At 42.7% G+C, this 25,630-nt stretch overlaps 1 protein-coding gene and 1 long non-coding RNA gene across 19 annotated transcripts in view; one reads left to right on the forward strand and one right to left on the reverse strand.

Annotated features, from left to right (window-relative positions):
* The window catches only part of ENAH (ENAH actin regulator), a 132,074-nt gene that overhangs the window by 9,055 nt on the left and 97,389 nt on the right, over nucleotides 1-25,630 (forward strand). The window contains exon 1 of one of the 18 annotated variants that reach the window (XM_082704468.1): nucleotides 16,982-17,065. The exons of the other annotated variants lie outside the window; for them this stretch is intronic. Within the exon in view, the coding sequence (XP_082560594.1) occupies nucleotides 17,058-17,065 (8 nt within the window). The 5' untranslated portion in view covers nucleotides 16,982-17,057. Of the gene's footprint in view, nucleotides 1-16,981; nucleotides 17,066-25,630 lie in introns of those variants that run through there. 18 annotated transcript variants of the gene reach the window in all.
* LOC309850499 lies at nucleotides 1,818-2,715 on the reverse strand. The gene is made up of 2 exons (XR_014304283.1): nucleotides 2,338-2,715; nucleotides 1,818-1,956 (listed from the first exon to the last, which is right to left on the reverse strand). It is a non-coding gene; the product is annotated as an uncharacterized lncRNA (long non-coding RNA).

Here is a 25,630-nt window from a genome sequence, read left to right on the forward strand (position 1 = left end):
ATATTCAGTCCTCCTTGCAGTGATTTATTATGTAGTTAACAAGTAGCCCTTTGTCGTGCAGGTAAATCAGTTGCCTGGTAGACTGTGTGTGAACTGGCGGGGTGCACCTGGGGCTGGTGCCCCCGGATTCGCCCGTGTGTTTTCATCCCTTGGCTGGGCTCCTGTGGTGCGTCTTTCCGTCTCACCTAGAAGTGGCCATCGAAGTGCGCAAGCTTTCATCAAACCTCTGCCGACAGCCTGTTCCCCAGCCTCCTGGGCAGAAGCCAGGCACATGCTCAAGCCCAGAGTTAAGGGCCGGGGGGCGGGGGGGCGGTGGCGGAGATATGGACTCGTCACCTTGTCTTTGAGTTTTGTTTGTTTTGGTGTAGAAGCACAACCATTTCGTGTCACATCTATCTGTCCTTACCTTGATCATTTCTGCCTTCTCCAGCCGAAAGCTGTATGTGTACGCCCCTATGTTTTCTTTTCCTTTGGTGGTTCCATTTATGCTTCAGTGTAAGCCACCTGCAGTTTCTTGTGATGTCATGTGGGAGATGTTAGGTTAACCTCGAGCTAAATAGTGAGTGTTTGATCACCTGTCAGTATCCTTTGTTGACTAACCCATCCTTTCACGTTGGTTTAAAATGCCATGTCAGTGTGTCCTGGGTTTCCATAAACACTGGCTTCTGGATCTGGACTTGTTAATTATCTCATTCTGTGCTGTTTCCTCACAGTTCAGTGACTCTAAGTTTATAATATATTTGAATGTCTAGGAAGTGAAATTACTGTTCATTTTCTTAGGATTTTCAGAACTTTATTTACTTTTCCATTTAGTGCATTCTTCTAGATTAGTCGTGGAATTATTTTATCAGTTACAACAAAAATGAAATAAAAAGAATAGGTACATCCCTAACCCTGTTGGGGTTTTGGTTTGAATTGTGTTAAGGTAATGGACTAATAATGGGTGAAGGACGGAATTGACCCTTTGATAGTATGAAGTTTTCTGTTCTGTTTCCGTATTCAGACTTCTCACATCATCTTTAGGAAGGTGCAGCATCACATAGTTTCTAGTTCAGTAGGTTTGATGCGCTACCTTTAAAAAAACTTCTATATTTAGAAGTTAAACTTTCAGCTCATTTACACTGCTAGTACATCTGTTCTCATGTTTGCTTTTCTTAATTTTACTTAAAATATATGTACTTGTATTTAAACATAGTGTCTGGGATTTCAAAGTTTTTCCTTTGCTAAGAACTTAATTCCAAAGTCAGAATTTACATTCTATGGTTTTCTTAGATTTTGAAATCTAACTGCTAATGGTTATTGGGTACTCATTGCCTGAAATGCTTTACCTATTTCTAGGTTGATATTCCTCCAGTAAGTTTTTTTTTTTTTTTTAACATTTTATTTATTTATTTGAGAGAGATCTGCAGAGATAGCAAGTGAGAGCAGGAGCTGGGAGGAGAGGGGCAAGCAGGCTCCCTGCCAAGCAGGACCATGGTGGGATCATGACCTGAGCCAAAGGCAGCCACGTAATGACTGAGCCACCCTCAGTTGGAGGAGGTGCCCCTCCTCCAATAACTTACAAAGTAGTAGGAGCTGTTGTTACTGAGTCAAATGAGGACTCTGAGCCACAGAGGGCTACGGTGACTTGCCCAGGGTCACCTGCTAGTAACTGGTGGAGTGGGGGGTCCCTGCCCGGCAGGCTGGTTCTAGAGCTCACGTTCTCAACCAGTGTGCCCAGGGTCCTCTCTGTCCTGGTTAACTTGTGCGGACTGAAGTGTGTATTTAAGTTTTCTAAAATGTTGATGTGTGAGGAATGATTTGTTTTCTCCATGATCTCATCGTATACGGGTGCTTTATTTTCTGCAGGTAACTGGTCCCAGAGCAGGGCTGCGTGGAAGGGGCAGGCCTAGATTGAGCGACACTTCAGTGATAGCCAGGCTGGGGAGAAAAGGCTTCATTTGTTTGGCTTTAATCCTAAACAACGAAACAAAATTATGAAAACATTCATGCTGTGGTTGCAACTGTGTTAAATTCTTAGAGGAACAAGAATGAGGCAAGTGTTAGTTCTTGTTTTTACATAATTTTTCTTTAAAAATTGTAAGATAGGATGGAGCTATACCCCTCCTGTCGTGATAGATTTTTCTAGTATAATCCCATAGAAGGTCATTTCACCCAAATACTCCAGGGCTCCACTAGTAAGGCCCGGGGTTTACCTCAACTTCCAGTTATTTCCTTTTAACCTCCTGTTACCTCATCTCTGTTAGCTTTCTCCAGTTATTCTCTGCTTGTAACTGTTAAAATGCTTTCAGCGGCAAGTAACAGACTGAAAGTATTTAAACGTCCACGTTTACTGACCTGTAGTTGGGTGCAGAGGCAGAGCTGGCGTCAGGCCCACGGCAGCCCAGACGCACTGGTGTCTTTGATCTCTTCCCCACGCTGGCCTCATGTTCAGACCCTGTGGTTCTCGGAGGTAGGAGGGTCATCTCCAGTGTCCCCTTTTCTCCCCCGAAGGTGTAATCCATCTACTGCTGGATGTGCTCATTAACAAACGTTCATGCAGCTTGGTGGGTCTGCACTGTGTGTGCGCACCTCTGTAGCTGCCAGCCGGGTCAGCAGACAGAGCACCCTTCCTGCCCGTTAAGTTCTTCAAGGTTCCTGGCCCGTCAGGGTCCCTCTCAGATTGTCATTTCTGTGGCTTTGCCACTGGTTGGAAATGTGCGCCTCATTTGGAGTGGCTTCATGAGGCTTGCACTTGCACGTCCTACATGGCTCGCATTGCTTTGTCACTGAAGCCTGTGCCTGTCACCGAGAGACCAGTGGGGCGGAGGGGAAACCGACTGACAGAGCCAGTGCCGCCAGGCACAGATAGTTGATAGGGACCGAGTTTCAAAACGGTTAGTTCATTAGTGGATGTTTCTGTGTTAGGGTTCCTTTTCTGTTTTTGGGCAACCTGACATCTTTCTGGGGTCCGGCAATGCATCCTTTCAGGACCCCTGGACCTATTTTGCCCTGTATTATGTTTTCCTAGACCTATCCTTCTGGATTCGCTGTTGTGTGGCTCTGTTGTCCCATCCAATCTGCTGTCTCTGCGGTAGTCAGCCCTTTCTGCGGTTCCCTTGTGGTCACCTCCTCTCCTAACCCACTTCAGTGGCCTTCCTTCACCGTTAGAATTAAGACTGAACTGGTCGTGGTCTGGGGGGGGGGGGCACAATTCCTGCATGATTCTTCTTGCTCTGTGATTCCAAAATTAGTGATGTGGCCCAGTAAGATAAATCATCAGAAACCACTTTAAAAAAGTAAAGATGTGCATAGACATGATGCATTCTCTTGTGCTTATAGTTTAGTGGGGGGAGTAGCCATTAATTGCTTTTCACAAGCTTTGAGGAGTGGTAAATGGTATCATGAGGGTAGAGACCATTTCATATATTTGTGTTTGCTTTCTTTCAAAATGTCATCTGCAAATAATACTTAAAATTTTCTCTTGTAGTCTTTTTTACTTAAGGGAGAACAACAGGATTATTTTGTATTGGTTTAGTGTTTTGTGATAGTTGTCTGTTATTTTGTTCAAATCATCGACTTTAAGGAAACTCTCTCCGTCATCTTTTTAATATTCCTCTGGATGTGGAAGTTTTTCAAGGTGTTTTCATTTTGGGAAGAGATAGTCAAGTTTAACAGAATCCTCTTTGGCTTCAAAGCCTTTCTGCTCTTTACCAACTGTGAGATCTTCCCTTGGCTGTCCAGATCTCAGAGCCTTTCTGTGCAAAATGGGATTAACAGTCCATTGCCTTGTTTTGCAGTTCGCTGTGGTGCATTTAGAGGATTTATGGATTTGGTGTGTTCTAGTTACTCTTTTCTTTGTGTTGCACCTTTACTTTTATTTTAATAAGTACAGGTTTCTGACTGTTCCTTGGCCTTTTTTCTTTGAATGTGAATGACTTCTGTTTTTAGGCACTCTAGGAGCAAGGAACCAGTTAAACTCTTAGAGAACCTATATTTTATTTTTTTAAAGATTTTATTTGACAGACAGATATCATAAGTAGGCAGGCAGGCAGAGAGAGAGAGGGGGATGCAGGCTCCCTGCTGAACAGAGACACTCCCTTCCCCCATCATGACCTGAGCGAAAGGCAGAGGCTTTAATTCACTGAGCCACCCAGGTGCCCCGAGAACTTATATTTTAAGATGATGTTTAAAATGTGTTAAGAGGAATCTTCAAATTGAAAAATAAAGCCCTGAACTGTAGAGCCATCGTCTGCATCGTGGGGAACCAGCCTCCTGTTTCCCCCATCAACCTTCGGATCTCCCCGACCTTCCCAACCTTGTGCTTGGGCGCTGTGTGGCCCCAAACTTGCTCCTCAGACCCTTGACCTGTCCCCGTGGCACTCAGGATGGGTGTCTCCACCTGGCCCTTCGGCACCTTCTGTGAGCTTTCCGCCAGGCCAGTCTTTCAGGATGGTCTGTCTGTGGTTCCCCGAAGGTACCCATGGGATTTTGGTCTTGTTTCTTCTGTTCTGTCTTCCTGAAAGTTGCTTTGGCGCCCACTCTGTCTCTTGCTTCAGTTTTCTCTTTACTTTATGTCTTTAGTGATCACTCCCTTCTTGGGTGGATAGCATCTGTTCACCTTCCAGAGCATTTGGTACTACTCCAGGCATAAGTTTTCCCTCAAAAAATTAAAGGTAAGCTTTTACTCAGGTGCATTTCCCTAAGCACTTTGTAACATGCTGGGCATCATCAGGGACTTCTAATAACTTTTAAAAAATAAATTAAAAAAATAAACTCATAATTAAAAAAAACACCAAAAACTAAACTCATGATTATTGATTGTTTTAGGCCTTCCCATTTTAATTCTCTAGCTGAATTCTGCTATTTTTCAAAGGTATTAAGATAGTACTTTGAACAGTTTTGAGTTAAATACAGTATGTTTTTTATACCCTTATAATCAGGTTACGCGGAAAGGTATGATTAAGTGACAAAGTGAAGGTATCATGGTGTAATATTGGGATAAGAAATTTCCGTATGTAAATGTTAATACATTTATGTAGTATAAGGAGGACACCTGGAAACCTTACTCAAATAGGTATCCTATCACCCAGTCAGCAATTCTGTTTCCTTTTAACTGATTAATTGGTGCAGTTCTATTTGAATCTGCACAAAGTACTAAAATCAGAAACTGATTCAGTAACATTTTTATACAAATCATGGGTACAGTTGTGAAGCAGGCAGTTTATTTTTTGTGAGCTCCAAATGTATTCTTTCCCTTTACTGGTGGATGTTTGGAGTTGAGTCATGGTAATCCGGGCTGATACATCTGAACTTTGTAAGGCAGACTGGAAACTCAGACGAGTTGATCTTGCATCTGAAATTGGTAGGGCAGGCCAGTAGGTTGGAAACTCGGGATTTTTATGTTACAGTCTTGAGCCAGAATTCATTCCTTGCTTCTTCCAGCTACTGGTGTTTGCTGGCAGTCCTTGGCATTTCTTGGTTTATATAAATGCATCAGTCAGTTTCTGCTTCTGTGGGCATATGGCCACCTTTCCTTGTGTGTCTCTGTCTTCGTGTGGTGTTTTCCTCTTTTAAGGAGACTGGTCCTATTGGATTAAAGGCCCGACCTACCTCAATGTGACCTCATTGTAACTGATTACATCTGTAATGACCCTGTTTTCAAGTAAGGTTCTGAGGTACAGGGGTGGGGGGTGGAGGGTGGGTGTTAGGATTTCAACATCATTTCCATAGTTTCCTACTATGGTATGGGCCACAACTTTGGTCTCCTTCATCTCTCCCTTTGATCAGCTAACTGCCCAAGATGACAAATTTGGGGGGATGTGTGCATACGCACACGTTAAGTAGAAACACATGCAAAACGTCCGTAAGGGCTACCAGAACTAAGAAATTGCCTGGCATAAGATCAACACACAAAAATCAGTTGTGTTTCTATGTATCAGCAGTGAACAGTCTGAAAAAGGACTGAAGAATGCAGCTCTATTTACAGTACTATGTAAAAGAATGAAATACGTAGGAATAAATTTAAGAAAGTGAAAGACTTGTATATTAAAAATTATAAAATATTACTGAAAGAAATTGAAGGTCTAATTAAATGAAGAGAGCTCTGTGCATGGATTAAAGACTTAATAATGTTAAGATGACAGTACTACAGTCATCTACACGTTCAGTATAATCTGTCAAATCCCAATGGCAGTTTTTTTTTTTGCAGAAATAGAGAAGCCCACCCTAAAATTCAGATGGAATTTCAAGGGATCCAGAATAGTAAAAACAATCTTGAAAAAGCATAGAGTTGGAGGACTTCTATTTGCTGATTTAGAACTTCCCCCAAAGCTGCAATGATCCCAGCAGTGTGGCTCCAGTGTGGATACAGCCCTGTAGACCAGTGGAGCTAGACGGAGCATTTGGAAATGAAATTTGCACATTTGTGGTCAGTTGACTTTTGGTAAGGGTGCCATTCAATGGGGAAAGGATAATCTTTTCAACAGATGATGCTGGGAAAACTAGATATTTCTAGTCATTTTGAAAGAAAGTATTTTTTCCTCCACTGTGAATCCCAACCTCTCAATCAGGCTTTATTGATGTTTGGGGCCAGATAATTCTGTGTTGTGGGGGCTGTCCTGGTTGCTGCCTGTAGATGCCAGTAGCTCACCCCAACCGTCCCCCAGTGGCCCCCAGTGGCCCCCAGTGGCCACAGCCAAAGATGTCTCCAGACAGCCTCAAATGTTGCATGGCGGAAAAGTCCCCTCAGTTGAGATCTATTACTCTAAATTCTGTAATATCAGGAATTATTGTACAATTTTGAAAAGTTTAAAAAAAAAGCTTAACGTTTAAAATATTTAACCATGTTTTGTTTAAGTGAGAAAAGGTGTTTTTTGTGCTGTTCCCTATTTTTATTACAAAAGACACATCTGTTAGCTTGGTAACATCACCACAATTTGTAAATAGTGTTTCAGAAAGAAAATCTGTCCTGAAATCAGTTGATAAAATCCCATTTCTAAGTTAGGAACTCCATGAAGAGGAAAAAAAAATCAACTTTTGAATTTTAACACAAGTGAAATGGAAAAAAAAAAAACTATTGAAAGAAATTGTTATACCTCATTGTTAGTTCATGCAATTATTTAATTAGCTCATTGTTTTAAAAGATATTTTCATGATGAACTTTTGTGTCCCAAAGACTTGATCAGTTTTCCTCACTGATCTGGCAGCTTGATACAGGCCAGGCACAGGGCACGAATTCCTGGCTAGAGGTCACAGTATCTCCAAGGTGAACCTTTGCTCACGCTGGGCCAGTGACATATGACAACTTTTAATATTCCTTCCTTCTGTAAAATATGTCAATCTGTGATGTGTAAAAGCTATTACTTGTACATTTAAGGTCAGGCCAGGCGACTTGCTAGGTGCTTCTGGTGAATCACTTTATATAACGGATTAGGATAAGCCGTGAGATTGGTGTGGTCACTTACTTTGGAGGATCCTGGGTTTAGTCACGTGGTTGGTGAATGACAGCTGAGGTTCAAATTAGAGTCCTGCCTAATTTCAAAGACCTTGCTCCTCAGACTTTATACGGCCTGTAATTCTTTTACTTTCTAGTGCTGCTGCTCAGATTTGAGGTCCAGTCTTAAGATCACATCCTGTGCTGTCCTCTGCTCTCCTCTCAGAGTTTGTACAGGAAGGAAGTGATGGGCAATGTAGTGAGGGGGGGCAGATTTTGTAAGTCTTTGAAGGACAGGGTAAAGGAATGATACTGATGGGCCGTGAAGGGTACAGCCACCTGCAGTGGGGGGATTAGCCTGGAGAGATGCTCTGGCTGGAGAGAGACAGAGACAGCGCATGAGTGAGCATGGCCAGCAAGCAGTGGAGCCTGGACCCGAACCTGGGAGTGGTTCATTTTCAAACCTGTGTGTACTTTACCCTAGGTCTTCAAAATGATTTGAACTTTTCTGGTAGATTAATGACTTCCCGTTTGTGGGCTCTGAGGGCAGCTGTAAGATTATTTTGCAGAGTACTTATACACCTGTGTGCACCAAGCTTTGCCTGTGATCTTGAGCTGCCAGCCTTCAATTCACATGCATCATATTTCAAGTAAATATGTACATGCTGTTAAGATATTATACAGATTAATTTCAAAGATGGTAAATTCAAAGTGCTTTTATATGTATTTTTTTTTTAGAAAGAGAGAGAGGGAGGGGCAGAGGGAGAGGGGAGAAAGAATCTTGAGCAGACTCCCTGCTTAGTGTGGAGGGGGAGGGGGGACACGGGGACATGGGACTTGATCCCACAACCTGGAGACATGACCTGAGCTGAAATCAAAAGGCGGTCACTTAACTGACTGAGCCATCCAGGGCAGGGCCCCTCCCAAAGTGCTTTTCAATCACATTTTCTCAGTCAACGTACAAGTCATGACTTTAAAATGGCCTTCTCATCTTCGAAAAGTTTGAGAGCCACTCTGTAAGTTTATTTTATCTGGTATTTAATCTGTTTATTAGGTGGAATGTGGCAACCATTTCACAAAAGAAGTGGGGAAATCCCAAAACGATGAACGTTTTTAAAGCCATGGCAAGAATAATAACAAGCTTTTATGTTTTGGTCTTTAGATAAAGCAGAATTCTGTTGAAATTATGAAATGTTACTAATTACCTGTTTAGGTAATAAGATAATACATACAAATAGTTCAAATAACATTTTAAATCGGGAAAAATTTAAGTTGTTAGAAAATTACAGCCCTCACTCATAAATTACGATTTTTAGAAAACAAAATGAAACACTCAAATTCCTTCTTTTAAATTATAAAACAAAAGATGCATGGGCATGTTATTACCTAGGATTTTTAAAAAAAGATTTTTATTTATTTATTTGACACAAGGAGAAAGATCACAAGTAGGCAGAGTGGCAGGCAGAGAGGAGGAAGCAGGCTTCCCACCGAGCAGAGAGCCCAATGTGGGGCTTGATCCCAAGATCCTGAGATCATGACATGAGTGGAGGCAGAGGCTTAACCCACTGAGCCACCCAGGCATCCTGAATTTTTTTTTGTAAACCAATTCTTGCAGATGATGCTTTTCAAAGAAATGTGTCCACTGGGCAGCGGTTTTTTCCTTGTACATAGGGAATCTGCAGAGTAAAGGCATCTCAGTTGCTCTCAAGATATAAATGGGTTGGGACTTGGGCTTGTGTTTCTGTGGCTTTAGATTTTCTACCATTAGGCTGTGGGTGTTGGCAGTAGTCTCTGCCTGACAGTGTTTGCATCCCTCCTCAGCTACCACAGGGTTAACTGTGGCTTGGCAAGTGGAGAAAAGGAGTTCTGTGCTGTTTCCAGCCTGCGGGCCCTCGTTGCCAGGCAACAAGCATTGTCAGTCAGTACAGGGTATCGGAAATTGGTATTCTGTGTCCCTTCGCACCACATGCTCATTTTGTAATGGGAGAGAAGTGGTTTTGGGCTATTTTGCAAGGTTTCTTTTTAAAACAGACGTTTAAAGATGATTCTCCTTGCTTTTTATAATTGGTTACTTTAAAGGCCTGGGAGGTCTTTCAGTTCTCACATATAAGTTACACTGAGATGCTGTGTTCAAAGAAAGGGTTTTATATTTTTGCTTTGTATTGTATTTGTATATTTGTTTTGTTACTGTTTACTCAAAAACGAGTACATTTTTGCTGGAAAATTCAAGTTAAGTAATTGGAACATCAGAGCTTTATTTGTTTCTTTTGAAGTATGGGTCCAGAAGTTAATGTCAGAAGGCCTTGCTTGATAAAGATTATTTTTACAGGATTCCTAGCCTTATATAGAATCTCAGGTAGAATCTAATAGTTTATTATTTTTTTTTCCAGGAGAAATCAAAATCTTCTGATAGCAAGTGGATGACAGATAATAGCCTTTTTCTAGAGCATGGTGGTACAGTATACATACTGTCTCCTGTCTCGGGGTGGGATGTTTGCGTTGGGCATCTTCACAGTGGTGTCCTGGCCGCCCCCTCCGGCTGTGAGGCCAGTTAGTGACCTAGGCTGTCTTCCACGTGCTTCTGATAAACTGACTCATTTAATCTTCGTGACAAACCTAAATAGTGCTTTTGCTTTGCTCCAAGAGAGCACACATTGTGTGAGATAGAGCAGGACACGCAACTAGCCAGATGGAATTGGGGTTTGGGCCCTGGAGTCCAGACCCATGTACTCAGCTGCCACGAGAAGGCGCCCTTTCTTTGAATCACTTTCTTTTCTGTGCAGTGGTTAAGAGTGATGATCTTTTCAAAACTACCCCCCCCCCAAAAAAAAGCTACAGAATTTTTTCAAGTAAATTTAGTATCTTTTGCCAGCATTTTGGACTGTTACTGCATTTAGTTTGGCTATAAATCGTGTATGTCATAAATTTTAAAAGGATGCAGTTTGTGTTCTTTTCTATTATGGCGAATTGTGTATAAAATTATAAATTTACGGCTAATTACATGTCGAGGATTTAGTGCCCTTTTCCGGCCTGTTTCTGGGCCACTTCCCATGCTGTTCCTTCTGGGAGAGTGCGCAGGATGCACGGTGTTTTCTGGTAGCCTAACACACATGTATATAGGGAAGTAGGTTATGAGGGAATTCTGATGTGATGCATCCAAAGTCTGAAGCCCTTCAGCACTGGATCTTCTGCTTCTCAGTTGTTTTCTGAGTTCATGTTCCTCTTCTTCATGGAGAACCTTTTTGACGCTCATATTGGCAATCTCGAATGAGGAGTAGAAGGCTGGAGTGAGGCAGGAGAGGGCAGTGCCCGGTGTCCTTGGAGCTTTCTGTTAATGCAAGAGATGATGGATTTTCTTTCTGCTAGGGATCACATCTCTATTCCCATTTTTTTTTCTTCTTAAAATAGAGATTTACTTATTTATTTTAGAGGGGTGGGGAGGGGCAGAGGGAGATAGAGAATCCCAAGCAAGCTCCACGCCCAGTGAAAGCCTGATACGGGGCTCGATCCCATAAGCCCAAGATCATGATCTGAACCCAAATCAAGAGTCGGATGCCCTCCCAGGTGCTTCTCTACTCCCATTCTTTAGCTAAAGAACCCACTCTTCCCCTCTGACTCTCTCCCTCCCCCTGTGAATATTCTGGCACATCATCTGCCTTGGGACTCCTTGGCCTGAATCCCCCCTGATTTGTATGTACCATCCTGATCAACCAGATTAGCTCTACAGTTTACTTCCATTTCTCTTCACTGTTCACCATCTTAAAAAAAAATTTCCTCCCTTTATTTTTGTGCATTCATGTACACATTTGATTATGAGCTCTGCATATTTTGTTCATTTGATGTTTTGCAATTTCTATGCTTCTAAAAAACCAATTTTATTAGTTGCATATTTCACTGTAATTTACCTATTTCCTTTTAAATGGCTATTTACATGGTTTAAAGTGATTCTGTATAATGAATAATGCTTTATGAACTCAAAGGGTTTTTTCCTCCTAATTGCAGCTAATTCCTTAAGATAGATTTCCAGAAATAGTATTAGATCTCCAAATAAATAGAAACCGTTTTAAAAGCTCTTAAATCACAGTGCCAAATGCTTTCCAGAAGTGTTGTGCCAGTTTTCATGGCAGCCTGCAAATATACAGAGTGTCCATTTCACGGCAAGCGGCGGCGGCAGAGAATGTTTTGATGTTGACCTTTAAATCTACAAGGATTGACTCATGGCTCCACTGGGCCTTTATCCTGAATCACACCTAGACTGTAAAGGTGGTGGGATTGCGTTTGGGTGGAGGAGGGCCTGGCTACCCCCATCTCCTCTGGCTCTCTTTAAGTTCTGTGATGATGCATTTGCTGCCTAGGTAAGCGCTCATTTACTGCTGTGCCCTTTTGGATGCGTGAAGCAACAGACTCTTTCTGCTTTCATTGTTTTGATAAGTTGGAGAGTGTGGGACAAAGTAGTGAGTCTTTGGAAATGCCATTCCCTTGGAAGCTGGGGGCAGGAATAGGTTTGGCTGTCTCCTTCCCCCTGCCTTTGGGCTCTGTACAGTCAGCATACGCATCCCAAACAAGGTCCAGGGGGTGCTTCTGGGATGTAGCCTGAGTTACTGTTGCTTCTCTAGCTAGAAAATCATTAGCAACTCTGGAGGTCAAGTGGCTTTTCTCAGAATGGTTGTTACAGGATTCCAAACTCTCATGTGCTGAGAAGAATGTTTTCTCTGAGGAGAGGAGGCTGAGGGAAGGGACTCCTGGTCACCCCGGGCTTTGTCACTGCATCCAGCACAGTCAGCCCTCCTGGCCTTGAGCCACTTGGACTTAAGGGACTTGAAGCTCTTGATTCTCTCTTTATCACACTGGCTGCATCCCTGGGTCCTTCCCTCTGCTGTCTTTCTCTTCTCCCCCCTCAGAAGTTGCATTCCTCCCAGTTTTTCTTTATGCCCCTTGTACTACTGATTCCCAGATTTAAACTTCAGGTTCCATGTCTCTCGTGAGCTCTAGACAGTCATCTGAGAACTTAATTCATTTGTGATTCTAACAGGCACCTTTGATACCACATGTCCAAATCCACTTGTGCAGTATGTTCCTACAAAATTACACTGACTGAGAAATGGGTCTTGCAATGACAGCGTTTTCTTAGAGTCCTAACTAAAACAGTAACATAAAGGGCTAAATTATTAAGGCAAATGCCTTCCACCTCATTTGTTAAGCTTTAGATCCCATCATTTTCTTCTAGTGAGAAGGTCTGTCTGCATCCTCCTGAATGACTGAGTCCAGAAGTTCTTGCTCAGGACTCAGGACACTTACTTGTGAGAGCTCTCATGTGTCCCCGTGCCTGCAGGCACTGCTTCCAGTTCTCAGGTTAGTATTTTTCACATCAGCTGATGAACAAGAATCTGGGCGGTTGGCAGGGTGGACGAGCTGCTGGCTTGGGGGTGCACTGTTAGTGCCCTTGTACCGAGTGTGGGGTGCACTGATTGACTGTGACTGTACTTTTGCCTTTATAAAAATGAGGGGGAAATAGAAGAGATGAAATATTAATAACACAGTTGCTACAAATCCAGAAGTCACTAGGTATTCCTAAGCAGTGTTCTTCTGTCTCGGTGGGACTCCACCTTAGTTATACGTAAGCTGTGTCTATATGGTAGGCAAGATGATTTCGTTGAAACTGTTGGAAATTCAGGTCAGCTGAAGAAGTACACCTCTTCCAGAATCAGAGCTGCCTTTGGACCTCAGGGATGAGAAGAATATGAGCAGTTTGGGTTGACCAGGAGTTACTCTGGGCGCCCCTGAAAACTCATTTTCACATTAAGACTGTTGCTTGGCTCTTGCCCACTCCCATCTTTGGGGTGGGTCATGTAGGAGAGTAGGGATGCTGGGACCCAGTGTCCGAGTGTTTCATATCCACGTTATTGACCAAAGCACTCCACCATCAGGTGTCAGAGCAGGGGAGAAGCCACTTCACATCCCACCTACTTGGTGATGCAGGATGTACACGCCACGTAAGATTGTGGCCTGGGGAGAACTGACCCCATGCCAGGTGTCATAAGAACCAGGATCCCAGGTATGTTCCCTTCAGGGGATCTTTAAGCTTCTTCACCTTGAGGTTGAGACTGGATGTGGGAAACAGAGCACCCTTTTGTTGTCAAGGACAGATTGCTCAATTGCCACCAAATTACAAAGCTTTTAGCTTTTATTTTATTATTATTTTTTAAAGATTTTATTTATTTGAGAGGGAGAGAATGAGAGTGAGAGCTTGAAAGGGGGGAGGACAGAGGGAGAAGCAGACTCCCTGCTGAGCAGGGAGCCTGATGTGGGTCTCTATCCCAGGACTCCAGGATCATGACCCAAGCTGAAGGCAGTCGCCCAACCAACTGAGCCACTTAGGCTCCCCAGCTTCTATTTATCTATCTATCTATCTATCTATCTATCTATCCCCCCCACCCCATTAATGTCTAATAAACGTTCCAAGGAAACCACCAGCTTTTAGCTTTTAAAGTCTCTATCTCCTCCAAGAGATTTGTTAATGAGAGAGTCATTGTACTTCGGATTTATAGATGAAATTATGGGGTTTTGATTCCTTGATAAAAAGACATGTTGGCTCTTTCTTTCCTTACTCACCAGGTTATTACAGATGTTTTTTAGAATAGCTACCCAGCACAAAAGGGTTACCCTTTAATCTGGGAACCCTTGGAGAAGTATCTTCTTAATATTTAGCAAAGCAAAAAAAAAAAAAAAAATTGGGAAAAACATTTTAGAAAACAAATGAAAAGGACTAATTTACTAATTATAGGATAAAATACACAAAAAAAGTGGGGCAATAGAATAGAGAAGTGAAGCACAAGAAGCATATATTCCTAAGCAAACAAAAAAACCCTGCCACCTCTTTGTTTTATGTTGGCCCTTTCTCTAAGCCTATTTTTTGGATTTTTTCCCTGAGATTTCTTAAATCCATGGGAAGGACTCTGATGCCTTGAAAGTTCTTGACTGCTTTTCTTCTGGGTTTTAGTGTAATCCCGAATCTCTGCAGTACAAAAGTTCCACTTCTAATGCCTTAACTTCCAAGTATTTTTTTTTTTTGCTCTGAGTAGAGAAGGCTTGTGTGTACTGGGTGGTATATGGAGGGGGTGGTGGTGGGGGGGAAGAGGGGAGTTTCTTAAGAAGCATATCTTTCTTTTTTTCAGGTTTGTCCTTTCTTCCTTTTGAAATTCAGTCTTTGACTTTATGGAGCAGATTCCTGCTTGGACCCCCTCCTTCCAGCCTTTCCTGTAGTTACATGTTTGAGGTTTGGGTTAATGACATTTTGCAGCAGTTTCTCAGGCATACCACTGAGACTTTTTTTTAACAGCTTCATTAATGTACATTTTATATACAGTGTACAGTTTGATAAGTTTTGACATGTGTGTGCCCATAAAACCATCGGCACAGGCAAGCTATGGAACATATACATCACCCTCAATTTAAAATTAGAAGCACTGTCAAAAAAAGTTGGAATATAGGAAAGAGAACGACGTTACCTATAAACCCTAACACTTAAGATGCATGAGCTTTGGTGTCTCTTTAACACGGTATCATTAACACTTTTCCATGCTGTTACATGGTCTTAATAAGACTTTTTAAAGAGTTGACCAATAACACATTAAAAACACCCTCTCTATGCATCTAACATGATAGTACACAGGATGTTTCATGTTGGGGGTAGAAACAGTTTCAGCTGCGTTTTAAGCCTTTCCTACAAGGAGAGGGGGCTACAAGGAGGGAGTCGGAGGAGACTGTGGGAGAGCATGAGCGGGTCTCTATGGTCCCTGTCCACCAGACCAAATGCTGCTGTCCCCTTGCGCTGTGGGAGTAGCTTTGGAAGGGAGAACACGCATGTAGCAGCTTATATTTGGACATGTTAGGTGACAACGAAGCTGGGGGCTGAAGTATGTGCCCAGGTGGTGGGATGTGTTCAGTTGTTGGAGGCTCCTGTGCCATATGGGGGAAGTCTGAATTCAAAATAATTTAGTAAAAACCACTGAGGGGTTTGGTGGGTGGTGTGATAGGATCCTCATGGTGTGTGTGTAAAGTAACCTCAGTGTTGAGGGGGTAGACCATTTCATTACGCGTGCACCGCTGTTTTCCCCAGCTTTATGGAGAAACGCTGTTGACAACATAGGGAAGTTTAAGTGTGCATCGTGCAGAATTGATCCGTGTATGTTGTGAAATCCTCACCACCTCCATACCCTCACATAATCCCCTTTTTCCTTATGGCGAGAACATTTAAGACGCCCTGTCTTAACAACATCCGACTCATCGAAGTTGCCGCGCTGTAGACTGCCTAGAACTGAGCTCGCATCCGTGTAGCCCTCCTCTCCACCCTGGCCGCCTCTCCCCCTCCAGCCCCTGGCACCCCCCTCTAGTATATTTCTGTGGGTTTGTCCTTCTTAGGTGCCACGTGCAAGTGAGAGCGTGCAGTGTTCGTCTCTCTGTCCGCCTGACTAACCCGTGGTGCCCTGAGGCTGAGAGAGGTCACTTGGAGGTCCTCCGTGGTCCCGGCTGCAGGAGTGAGAGTCAGGAGGGCTTGAGCAGGAGGAAATGTTGGGGAAGGTTTTCTGTGCATGGAGTAGCACTGACGCAGCGACGGCCCGGGTGGTGGTGACACGAGGCCCGGGGTGTGAGGGGCTCTCCCAGCGACCAAATCTGCTGGTAGGTCGGATGGCTTAGCCGGCACTCCATAGAGGAAATGGGGTAGGGATTTCCCGAAGAAGACTCCGTTCAGCCGCCCAAGGCCCTGCCGAGTGCCGGGTTGTCAGGGACAGAAAGGATCGCCTAAAGGATCGTCTCCTTGGCTGCTCGGGGCGGAAGAGACTCAGAGAGCTAGGCGGGTGGGTCCTGGCCGTAGGCCGAGCTGGAGGTGGGTGGGGGTTGGCGCCCGCCGCCACAGGTGCTGCGCTGTTGTCCAGCTGGGCGATGTGCAGCTCTGGGAGGTCTGAGGCCGGCGCACAGGAAGTGCGGGGCTGCTGGCGCGTGGGGCACCCTGGGAGCACTGCCGCGCTGCATCTTGGGAAGGCCAGGATGAGGGGTGGACAAGGCAGGGCGGATGAGGGCGCCCTTGCTCGTGGTGAGGGCAGGGGGCTGGTCAGGGTTGGAGCTGACTTCAAGGCAGAGTGCACGTTCAAACCACGGAAGACCTGTGACCCGGACCTCGATGAAAATGGGCAGGCCAGTGTGCCATTAGTTCGTGCTGGAAACTGGGAGCTACCAGGCGAAACGGACCTCGTGATCCAGCTCCCCGCAACGCTGAGGCACGATCCCCCAGCCCTAGCACCCGCTCGGGTCCAACCGATCTGAAGAGTGCTGAGAGGGCGGGAAAGCTTTCATTCCACAAGGACGCGGGAGGGGTGAGCGCGGGCCTCCGCCTGGCGCTTGCTCGCTCAGGGCGGTTACTGGCCTTCCACGGATGTCCATTCAAAAGTGGTCTAGGTAACCTGCAAAGGGCAAAAAGTTTAAGATATTCTAAACAAAACAAAACAAAACCCGTCAGATATGGGCAACTCGGTATATTTTGTCTTCACCAGCGATTTTCATTGTCGTACTGGGGCTGCAAAATTGACTTGATAGGTCTTAAAAATATTTCTCCAGGACCACCCATTCAGCGTCTCCCAGCGGAATGCCCAGGTTTGAAAACCCCCTTCCCCTCGATGCTGCTCCCTCCGTCATCTGCCTTGAGAACAGGGACTCCTCTGAGTTTCCAGGCTCAGGTGGCTGTCCTCTCCAGGAGTTCGCCTCCCTTCCTCTGTCTCCAAAATAAGGCCGAGGAGCGGGGAGCAGGGCAAGCAAGGACTGTTTAGGGTGGTGGTCTTCGAACTGGTGGTTTTTTTTTTTTTTTTTTAAGTTATTTATCTGACAGATTTCACAAGTGGGTAGAGAGAGAGGGGAGAAGCAGGCTCCCTGGTGAGCAGAGAGTGGGATGCAGGGCTTGATCCCAGGACCCTGAGACCATGACCTGAACCACCCAGGTGCCCCTCCAACTGGGTTTTTAACCGCGTTTATCTGAACTGCAAGAATAGAATGTGCCGGAATACATTGCAGTGGTAATGGCAAGTATTGATCTGTGAAGCTGTGTTGTTTCTCTTGAGTGTCCAATCAGTAAGTACTGGCTGTATTCTGTACAGTGTGTTTTTCACTGGCTTCAAAGCATTGGCAAGTGCTTTTTGGGAGATGAATGGTTGTGGGTTGGACATCTCTAATTCAGGGTATGCCATTGTAGGAGTCTTGGGATTTTCTTAACCTTCTGCCTTTCTGCTGTGTCAGAATCCTTTGGGGTTTTGTTTGGTTGGGTTTGAGGGGCTTCCTAGTAGTTGCTGGTATAAAGATAGTTAAAAACTGGAAATTTAAGGCACAGAGCTGGCTCTTTGCTTTTTCATTTCAGTGTTGTAAGACTAAAACTTCTAGTTGAGTTTTAGTAAAGAAATCACTGAGGATTCATCAGTGATTCAGAGGAAAACAAGGTAGGATAATTTGTGACGTTTAGTGGGCACTCAGTGACTCTTTCTGGACTGAATGAATGAATGGATGGGAAGATCCCTGAGCACCTGTCTAGGATCCCTGAATTATTAGTGAGTGATGAAGCAGGAGTGATGATAGGAGCAGAGGAAGTTGTTGTCCCATTATTTCTGTGCTGTATTCTCTTAGAAGTAGAGAACTAAAGGAGACAGGGATTTAAATTGGCATCTGGTTGGCTAAAAGCAGTCCTTGGGGCAGTTTTGTATCTGGATGACCATTCTTTTTTAAGAGAGATGGGTGAGTCCTTTGTGCAGAGGGCTGCTGGTGATTTTAGTTTTTAGGGATATTGGCCCATGGTTCCCTTTTTCTTTTCCCCAGTTACCGAAAAGTTGAATGTTAGGAAGGCTGATTGCTTTCAGGGAGTTGTCATTTTCCTCCAGGAGCATGTTTGGGGCAGCGTCTGCTAAACAGTCTGTTTGGGGATTAGGTACACATTGGTATGTGGCTGAAATCTGCTCCTGGTTCCTGAAATTGTGTTCCTTTGCTTCAAGGATGAAGGGGTTTTGTTTTTGTTTTTGTTTTTTTTTAAGATTTTACTTATTTATTTGACAGCAAGAGAGGGAGCACAGCAGGGAGAGAGGGAGAGGAGGAGGGAGAAGCAGACTCCCCTCGGAGCAGGGAGCCCAATGCAGGACTCAATCCCAGAACTCTGGGATCATGCCTGAGCCGAAGGCGGATGCTTAACATTGAGCTGCCCAGGTGCCCCAAGAATGAGTGTTTTCTCTGCTCAGTCCTCTTGTTGCATTCACTTTGTTTTGGCTGATAATGCTGCTAACGGATAACCTTTCTGTTTAGGGGAGCTTCCTTTAAAGAGTAGTTGACAGCTAGTATTGAGGAAACTAAAAATGTTGCTTGTGTGTTTTCTTAGTTTTTGCTCAGAGTTTAATTATGAGTGGTGGTAGCAGAATGTAAAAAATTAGCTGTATATTATTTACCCATTTTGGCAATGGCAGAGACACAAATGCCTTCTTACTGTTTGGATTGTATGAGGCATGATTTATCATATCCATATTTTGTGTTTGAATTTAAATTCTAATAATTTCTAGAAGCGTTGGTAGTGGAATTTACTTAGTTGGTTGAATCCTAAATTTGCCTAGTGGGTTTGGGTGGCATCCATGGGGTGAGATCTCTCACCTGCTGTGATGGTTCTAATTATGTCAAGACTTTACAGAAGACACTAATTGCCACCCTGTGGCTTAGTACTGCTCTGTTGAGATTCTTTTGATCATCTGAATGAACATTTATTTAATACTACAGAAATAAGAGCCTGTGGTGGGTAACTTTTAATGTGGATGTATGCTCATCTTTAAACACCAGATAATGTGTCTGAATTATGCGCCAGGATCTTAACAACCCCTGGATCTATTTAGGCTTGAGCTGTAAGCTGTCAGTCATCAGTAGAAGGTCTTTCTATGTTACCAGGGCAGGTTTTTTTTAATCTAGAAGGTCTCTGGTGGTATCTTTGAGCCTTGAAGAGTAAGAACTTGGAGGTCTATTTGTATATGTAGTTTGGTTGTATCATTGTGAGTAGAATTTAAATCTACTTTTAAAATGGCTGGCACATTTGTCAGTACACCAGCAAAGTTCTTCTAATGATAAAATGACAGAACGTTTTTTTTTTTGGATGTTCAAGGTTATATTTGCTGGCTCAGTAGATTTTTAGCATTTAAGCCAGGCATCTTCAAACCTTGATTTAGTGTAGGGGTGCAGTTTTTCAATGCCAAATGGAAACAGTGACAGTAAATTTTAAATGCTTGTATTTTATTGGAATCTGGCATTGTCCCCTACAAAGTGTGGTTGCACTTTTGATTCTTGAACATCACGACTTGCTCTCTCTTCAGAAAAGGATATTTTTCTTTTCAATTTTTGTATATGGATACAATATAAATATAATTATTATAAATGCTATATATAGCTATGTTCTTGTGAAACTGCATTTCAACCACAGATCAACAGAAGAGGCTGCTTTTGTAGTGTATCTCAATTTGAAATTCACATATATAAGTAGGATTAAATTTATTTACTTCTCAACATCATTTAATATTTTTGCATACTGTTTCCAGTGAGTTCTGAAATAATTCTCATGCATTACATGTGACTCTTTTAAAATGGCACTCAAGGTCGTATGGTGGGGAAGGGCATGGGTGATAGAATGAAGGGAGGATTGGTGTTGGGGAAGGTGATTAAATACCTTATGGAACTTGAAATTTGAGCTCTCTAAGCTTCTGAAAATAGATAAGATAGCCTATAAAGTATACTAGAGCATTATCCTTTATTAGGAAGGATTTATAACTAGTTATTTTTGTGGTTGTAATAAAAAACTAGACCCTTGGCTTGTCCTTTGGGAATAACCAACAAAGTTCTGTATTTTCTTTGCCTTGATAAATAATATTTACGCATTGAAGTAGTTTAAACTTTAAAAATAGGATTAAAAAGAAAAGTAGTATATACTTTAGAATATTGACAAACTGTGGGAAAGTAAAGGAAACAGGTTAATGAGCATTTATTGATTAGCTTCACAAATACTCATTATTGCTGGTGGGTACAGTTGTCTGGGATGTGTATATAGACAAGATGAGAGTCCCTGTACTCAGGGGGTGTATTTTAGTAGGGAATGGAGAAGCAGTATGTACCAGTAAATCAAGTCAGTTACTCTCAAGTTAGTGTAAAGAAGATGAACTGTGGGGTGGGAAAAGGTGGGACGGGGTCGGGGGGTGCACCAAGGCGTGTTGCGATGGGAGTGGGTAGGGGAACCCGGCCTTTCTCAGGGGTGAAGTCTGAGTTGACAGGAGAGAGGAGGTGTCAGGTGAGGAGGAAGAGCATTCCAAGTAGACAGAGCAGGTCCCAGGGCCCAGAGATGAGAAAGAGCTTACTTTTGTTTAAGAGACAGAAAGTAGAATGAAAATACAGTGTCCATAGCAAACCCACAGTAAACATTCTTTGAGTCTTTTACAATAATTGGCTTGTGTTTATAGAATTTGTATTATTTGCTTTTAATCACAGTTGCTTCTTCATATAAATATTCCCCTATTTTATAATGGATTCCTTCAGTAAACATTTTTCATTTTGGCATAATTAATTTTATAAATATATTGTTGATTTACTTACCCGTTCCCTGATAGCTTGGCATTTAGTTACTTTTTTGGAGGGGGGTTTGCTATTACAAATGTTATAATGAGCACTTTTGGATCTAAAGGGGTTTTTTTGGTTTGTTTCTTAGGGTTCTCAGAAGGAGAAATATGAACTTGGACAAAAACGAATTTTTTTTTTAAAGATTTTATTTATTTATTTGACAGACAGAGATCATAATTAGGCAGAGAGGCAGGCAGAGAGAGAGAGAGAGGAGGAGGAGGAAGCAGGCTCTCTGCTCTGCAGAGCAGAGAGCCCGATGCGGGACTCGATCCCAGGACCCTGAGATCATGACCTGAGCTGCAGGCAGAGGCTTTAACCCACTGAGCCACCCAGGCGCCCAAAAACGAATTTTTAAAAATAGATCTTATTTATTTATTTGACAGAGACAGCGGGAGAGGGAACACAAGCAGTGGGAGTAGGAGAGGGAGAAGCAGGCTTTTCCCCCAAGCAGGGAGCCCAATGTGGGGCTCGATCCCATGACACTGGGATCATGACCTGAGTCGAAGGCAGACGCTTAACAACTGAGCCACCCAGGTGTCCCCAAAGATAATTTTTTTTATTATTTATTGCCAAAATTCTTTGCAAAATGGATTGTTTTTAGTTTAAATGCTAACCATATCCTGGTCTGCATTTAAGGGTTACCTTTTTTCAAAAAGACATTTTTTTTCTTTTTTTGTGGTGGAATAGATATAACACAGAATTTACCATGGTAACCATTTTAAAGTGCATGAATGAGTGGCATTAAGTACCTTGGTCATGTGGTGTGACTGCCAGCACTGTTTGAAGCCCCATACCTGTGAAACAGTCACCCCCCACCAGCCCCTGGCAACCACTGATCTTCATTCTGACTTGACAGACTGGCCAGTTCTGGGTATGTGCAATGAATGGAACCAAATGTATGGCTTTCTGTGTCTGGTCTCCTATCTAGCTAGGGTGTGAGGGTCATCCGTATTAAGCTTCAATACTTAATTCTTTTTCACACTTCGATTCCTTTTCATTCCATTGCTTGGTTTGTAGATAGCTACATTTTGATTCTCCATTTGTCTATAGACAGGTATTTGGGTTCTTTCTCATTTTGGTTGCTGTGGATGGAGCTGCTGTGGACATTTATATGTAAGTTTTTTCTGAGGTCCTCTATTGAGTTCCTTGGGACATAGACCTAGGGATGGAATTGCTGAGTCATGCGGTCAGTCTGTGTTTAACTTACTCATGATATGTCAAACTGGTTTCCCCAGTGGCTGCACCATTTTACACTCCCATCAGCAATGTATGTGAGTTCCAATTTCTCCACATCCTCTGCCAGCTCTGATTTTTAGTTTTTTTTGTTTTTGTTTTTATTGTTTGGTTGTGGCCATCTTAGTGAGTGTGAAGGGTATCTCTTGTTTTTTTGTTCGTTTGTTTGTCTTTCCCTAATAATTACTGATGTTGAGTATCTTCTCATGTGCTTGTTAGTCATTTGAAATTTGAAATTGTTACTGAAGAATAACAGGTAATGGAGAGAACACATATCCTAAGTCATCCCTAACTTAGTAGACCCATGTAACTAGCACCCAGAGCGCATAGAGAACTCTGCTGCCCTCCTGCCTTCTCACAGTCACAGTCTGTCCTCAGAGGGAAACCACTGTCTCACTTGTGACGGCATAGATTAGTTTTGCCTGTTTTGGTCCCTACGTAAATAGAACTGCACGGTGCGTGTTCAGTGTCTTGCTGCCTTGGTGTAACGTCAGCTTTGTGTCGTTTGTGCATGTCACTCATTTTGTTCATTTTATTTCACTGTGTGGAATGCTAGTTTGTTTATCCATTCTACTTTTGATGAACATTTGGATTAATGCTGGGGTAGTACAATGTCATGAACATTCGAGTATTTGGTTTTCCCTCGAACGCATGTGTGGGCCAAATCCAGCGTTTGTAGTGGTTGTACTACTTCTGTTTTGTAAATATTCCTCTACTTTATTGGTTGCCCCCCCCCCTTTTAATTTGAGTTCTGTTTTGGACATAAGAGAAATTCTAAGTTGTTTCTGTATTCCAGCATTTTGGGTTACATTTTAGGTTTACGAAGTGACCGCTCCCATCTAGAGTTTTGAAGCTGGAAGTCAGCTCTCTGAGCTTTGTAATCTTGGTGTGAAGTTTACGACAGATGAAATGTAAGGATGCTTGAAAAAGATGAGAACAGCTTCTGGCATGGGGACCTGGCATTGTTTTTTTTTCTTTCTTGCTAGATTTGGAGTGTCCCCCAGGTTTTATAGTAATTATAAAAATTACAAATTTATTTTTAACTACACAGTGGGGCCTAAGCGACTTACTGGGACAGGAATCATTATTTAATTATTTGGTCTTTGGGCTCTACTGACCTTTTACTTCTTCTTTACTTAATTAATTGAATTACAAAGTAATGCGTGTATATTCTAGAAAATTTGAACAATACAGAAAAGCTTACATAAGAAAATGAAAATAATGCCACTACTCCAGAAAAAACCACTTTTGGTATGTTTATTTTCTATTCTTTTTTTATTGAACATAATGTTCTGTAATGTGATTCCCCCTTGGTAATGTGTACTGTGGATATTTTCCTCTGTAATTAAATATTATTCTAAAGCATGATTTTTATAAATTAAAGCATGATTGTGACATTTAATTTTTATCAAAGTAATACATAGTTTGTGAAATCAAATAGTTCCACAGATCCTAGAGTTTAAAGATTTTTTCTTTATTTATCTGACAGAGATCACAAGTAGGCAGAGAGGCAGGCAGAGAGAGAGGAGGAAGCAGGCTACCTGCAGAGCAGAAAGCCCGATGCAGGGCTCGATTCCAGGACCCCGGGATCATGACCTGAGCCGAAGGCAGAGGCCCAACCCACTGAGCCACCCAGGTGCCCCAGATCCTAGAGTTTAAAAAAAAAAAAAAAAAAAGGGCATCCCTGGCCCTGTACCGTACCTTTCTAGAATCCAGCTTTCCAGAAGAACCACTGCCACCTTTCCATGCTTCTTCTGAAGTTGTTTTGGTATTTCAAACATTTTTTGACTCGCTCCAGTTTTAGAATTTATGCCTTGACTTCCCATTGTGGAAGGTACGGATTTAGTTTCTTAGTCCCTCCTCCCTCTACGTGTTTTTCTTTTCATCTTCTAGATACAGTTATGTAACAACAGTCTTAACCAAGATTGGTATTATTATGATTACATAAGTAATGTTTATGTCTGAGCTTTGTGGTACACCATGGTCACATTTTCCTTGCAGATGACTTTGTCAAGTCTAGATTTGGTGCATCTTGGCATTTTGTACTTCGTTTTCCACGCTCACACCACTTTCTTGGCCTCAGACTAGCCCACCAATGGTGACCTCTCCTTTCAGTACAAACATACCAGGCCATCCTTCAGCGGCTTTTTATTTTTTATTTTTTTTGATACCTTTAACCTTCTGCTCCAGTTTGGACCAGTTGCTTTTTTGGTCGATGTACAGTATAATTTTCACTGTCCTGTGAATTCTCTTTGCCTTTTTTCTGTATTGCTCACCACTTGTAGCTTTCTGAGAAATGGGGCCTGGGAAGCAAGTTCTTATAGACCTACAGTGTCTAAGAATGTTTTTCTTAGAGCCTCTGCTTGATTGGTAATTTGGCTGTGGTTAGAAGTCGAGATTGGAAATTATTCTTCCTCAGGATTTTGAAGGTGTTGCTCCAGTGTCTTTGAGTTTCTGGGTTACTCTGAAAAATTGGATATCATTCTGTTTCTCAGTCCTTTGGAAGAAACCGGATTTTTCTTTCTGGAAGCTTTAGAAACTTCCCTTTTATTCCTGGTGCTCTGAAACTTTGTTGTGGTATGTCTTAATGTGAGTCTGTAAAAACCAAATCATTGTGCTGCCTTTTGATGGATACTTTAAATCTAAAAGCAATAAGTCCTTCTGTGCTCAGCAATTTATTTGTTTGGTAATGGGCGATCTGAAAGGGAAGAGCTTCGTATGGGGTTTCTGGGCCTTCTGGACTAGCTTTTATCTTTTTCCCTTCATTTATCATTGTTGTTATTTATGTTTCAACTCTTACTGGATTCATGAACTTCTTTCTGTTTATTTTTTATTTTTTAATTTCAAAGAGTTTTTTGTTTAATGAATATTTCTTCTTATAAAATGCTTACTTCTCCAATGAATATTTCCCTTTGAGGATATTAATTATATGTAATTAGAAAATTTTCCTCTTCCCTGCATTGTCTTGTTTTTGTTTTATAAAAAATGTCTCCCTTCCCTCTGTTTTGTTTCTTATCTTCCAAATTGGAGGATTTCACGAATGTTTCATGGTCCTTGGCTGTCAGATTTAAGTGTGAGGCTCTGTTTTGTTTTTCTCTTACCATGAGTTGGGAGGCGCGTTCTTGAGGATGGAGCCTTACAGAGTGGTGTCGCTCTATTGGCCAGACCGCTGGATCCGACTTTCTCAGAGACTTTCAGCTGTCAGTGTCTATAGGTCCTTTTTCCTGTAAGGGAAAAAAGGGTCTTCCTGCCTGAGAGGCGAAGGTGGGCTGTGGAGACCCTGCAGCTGAGCTGGGGTAGGCGGGCAGGGGG

Source organism: Mustela nivalis (assembly GCF_964662115.1).
Source record: "Mustela nivalis genome assembly, chromosome: 16".
In the NCBI taxonomy this organism is placed as follows: Eukaryota; Metazoa; Chordata; class Mammalia; order Carnivora; family Mustelidae; genus Mustela; species Mustela nivalis.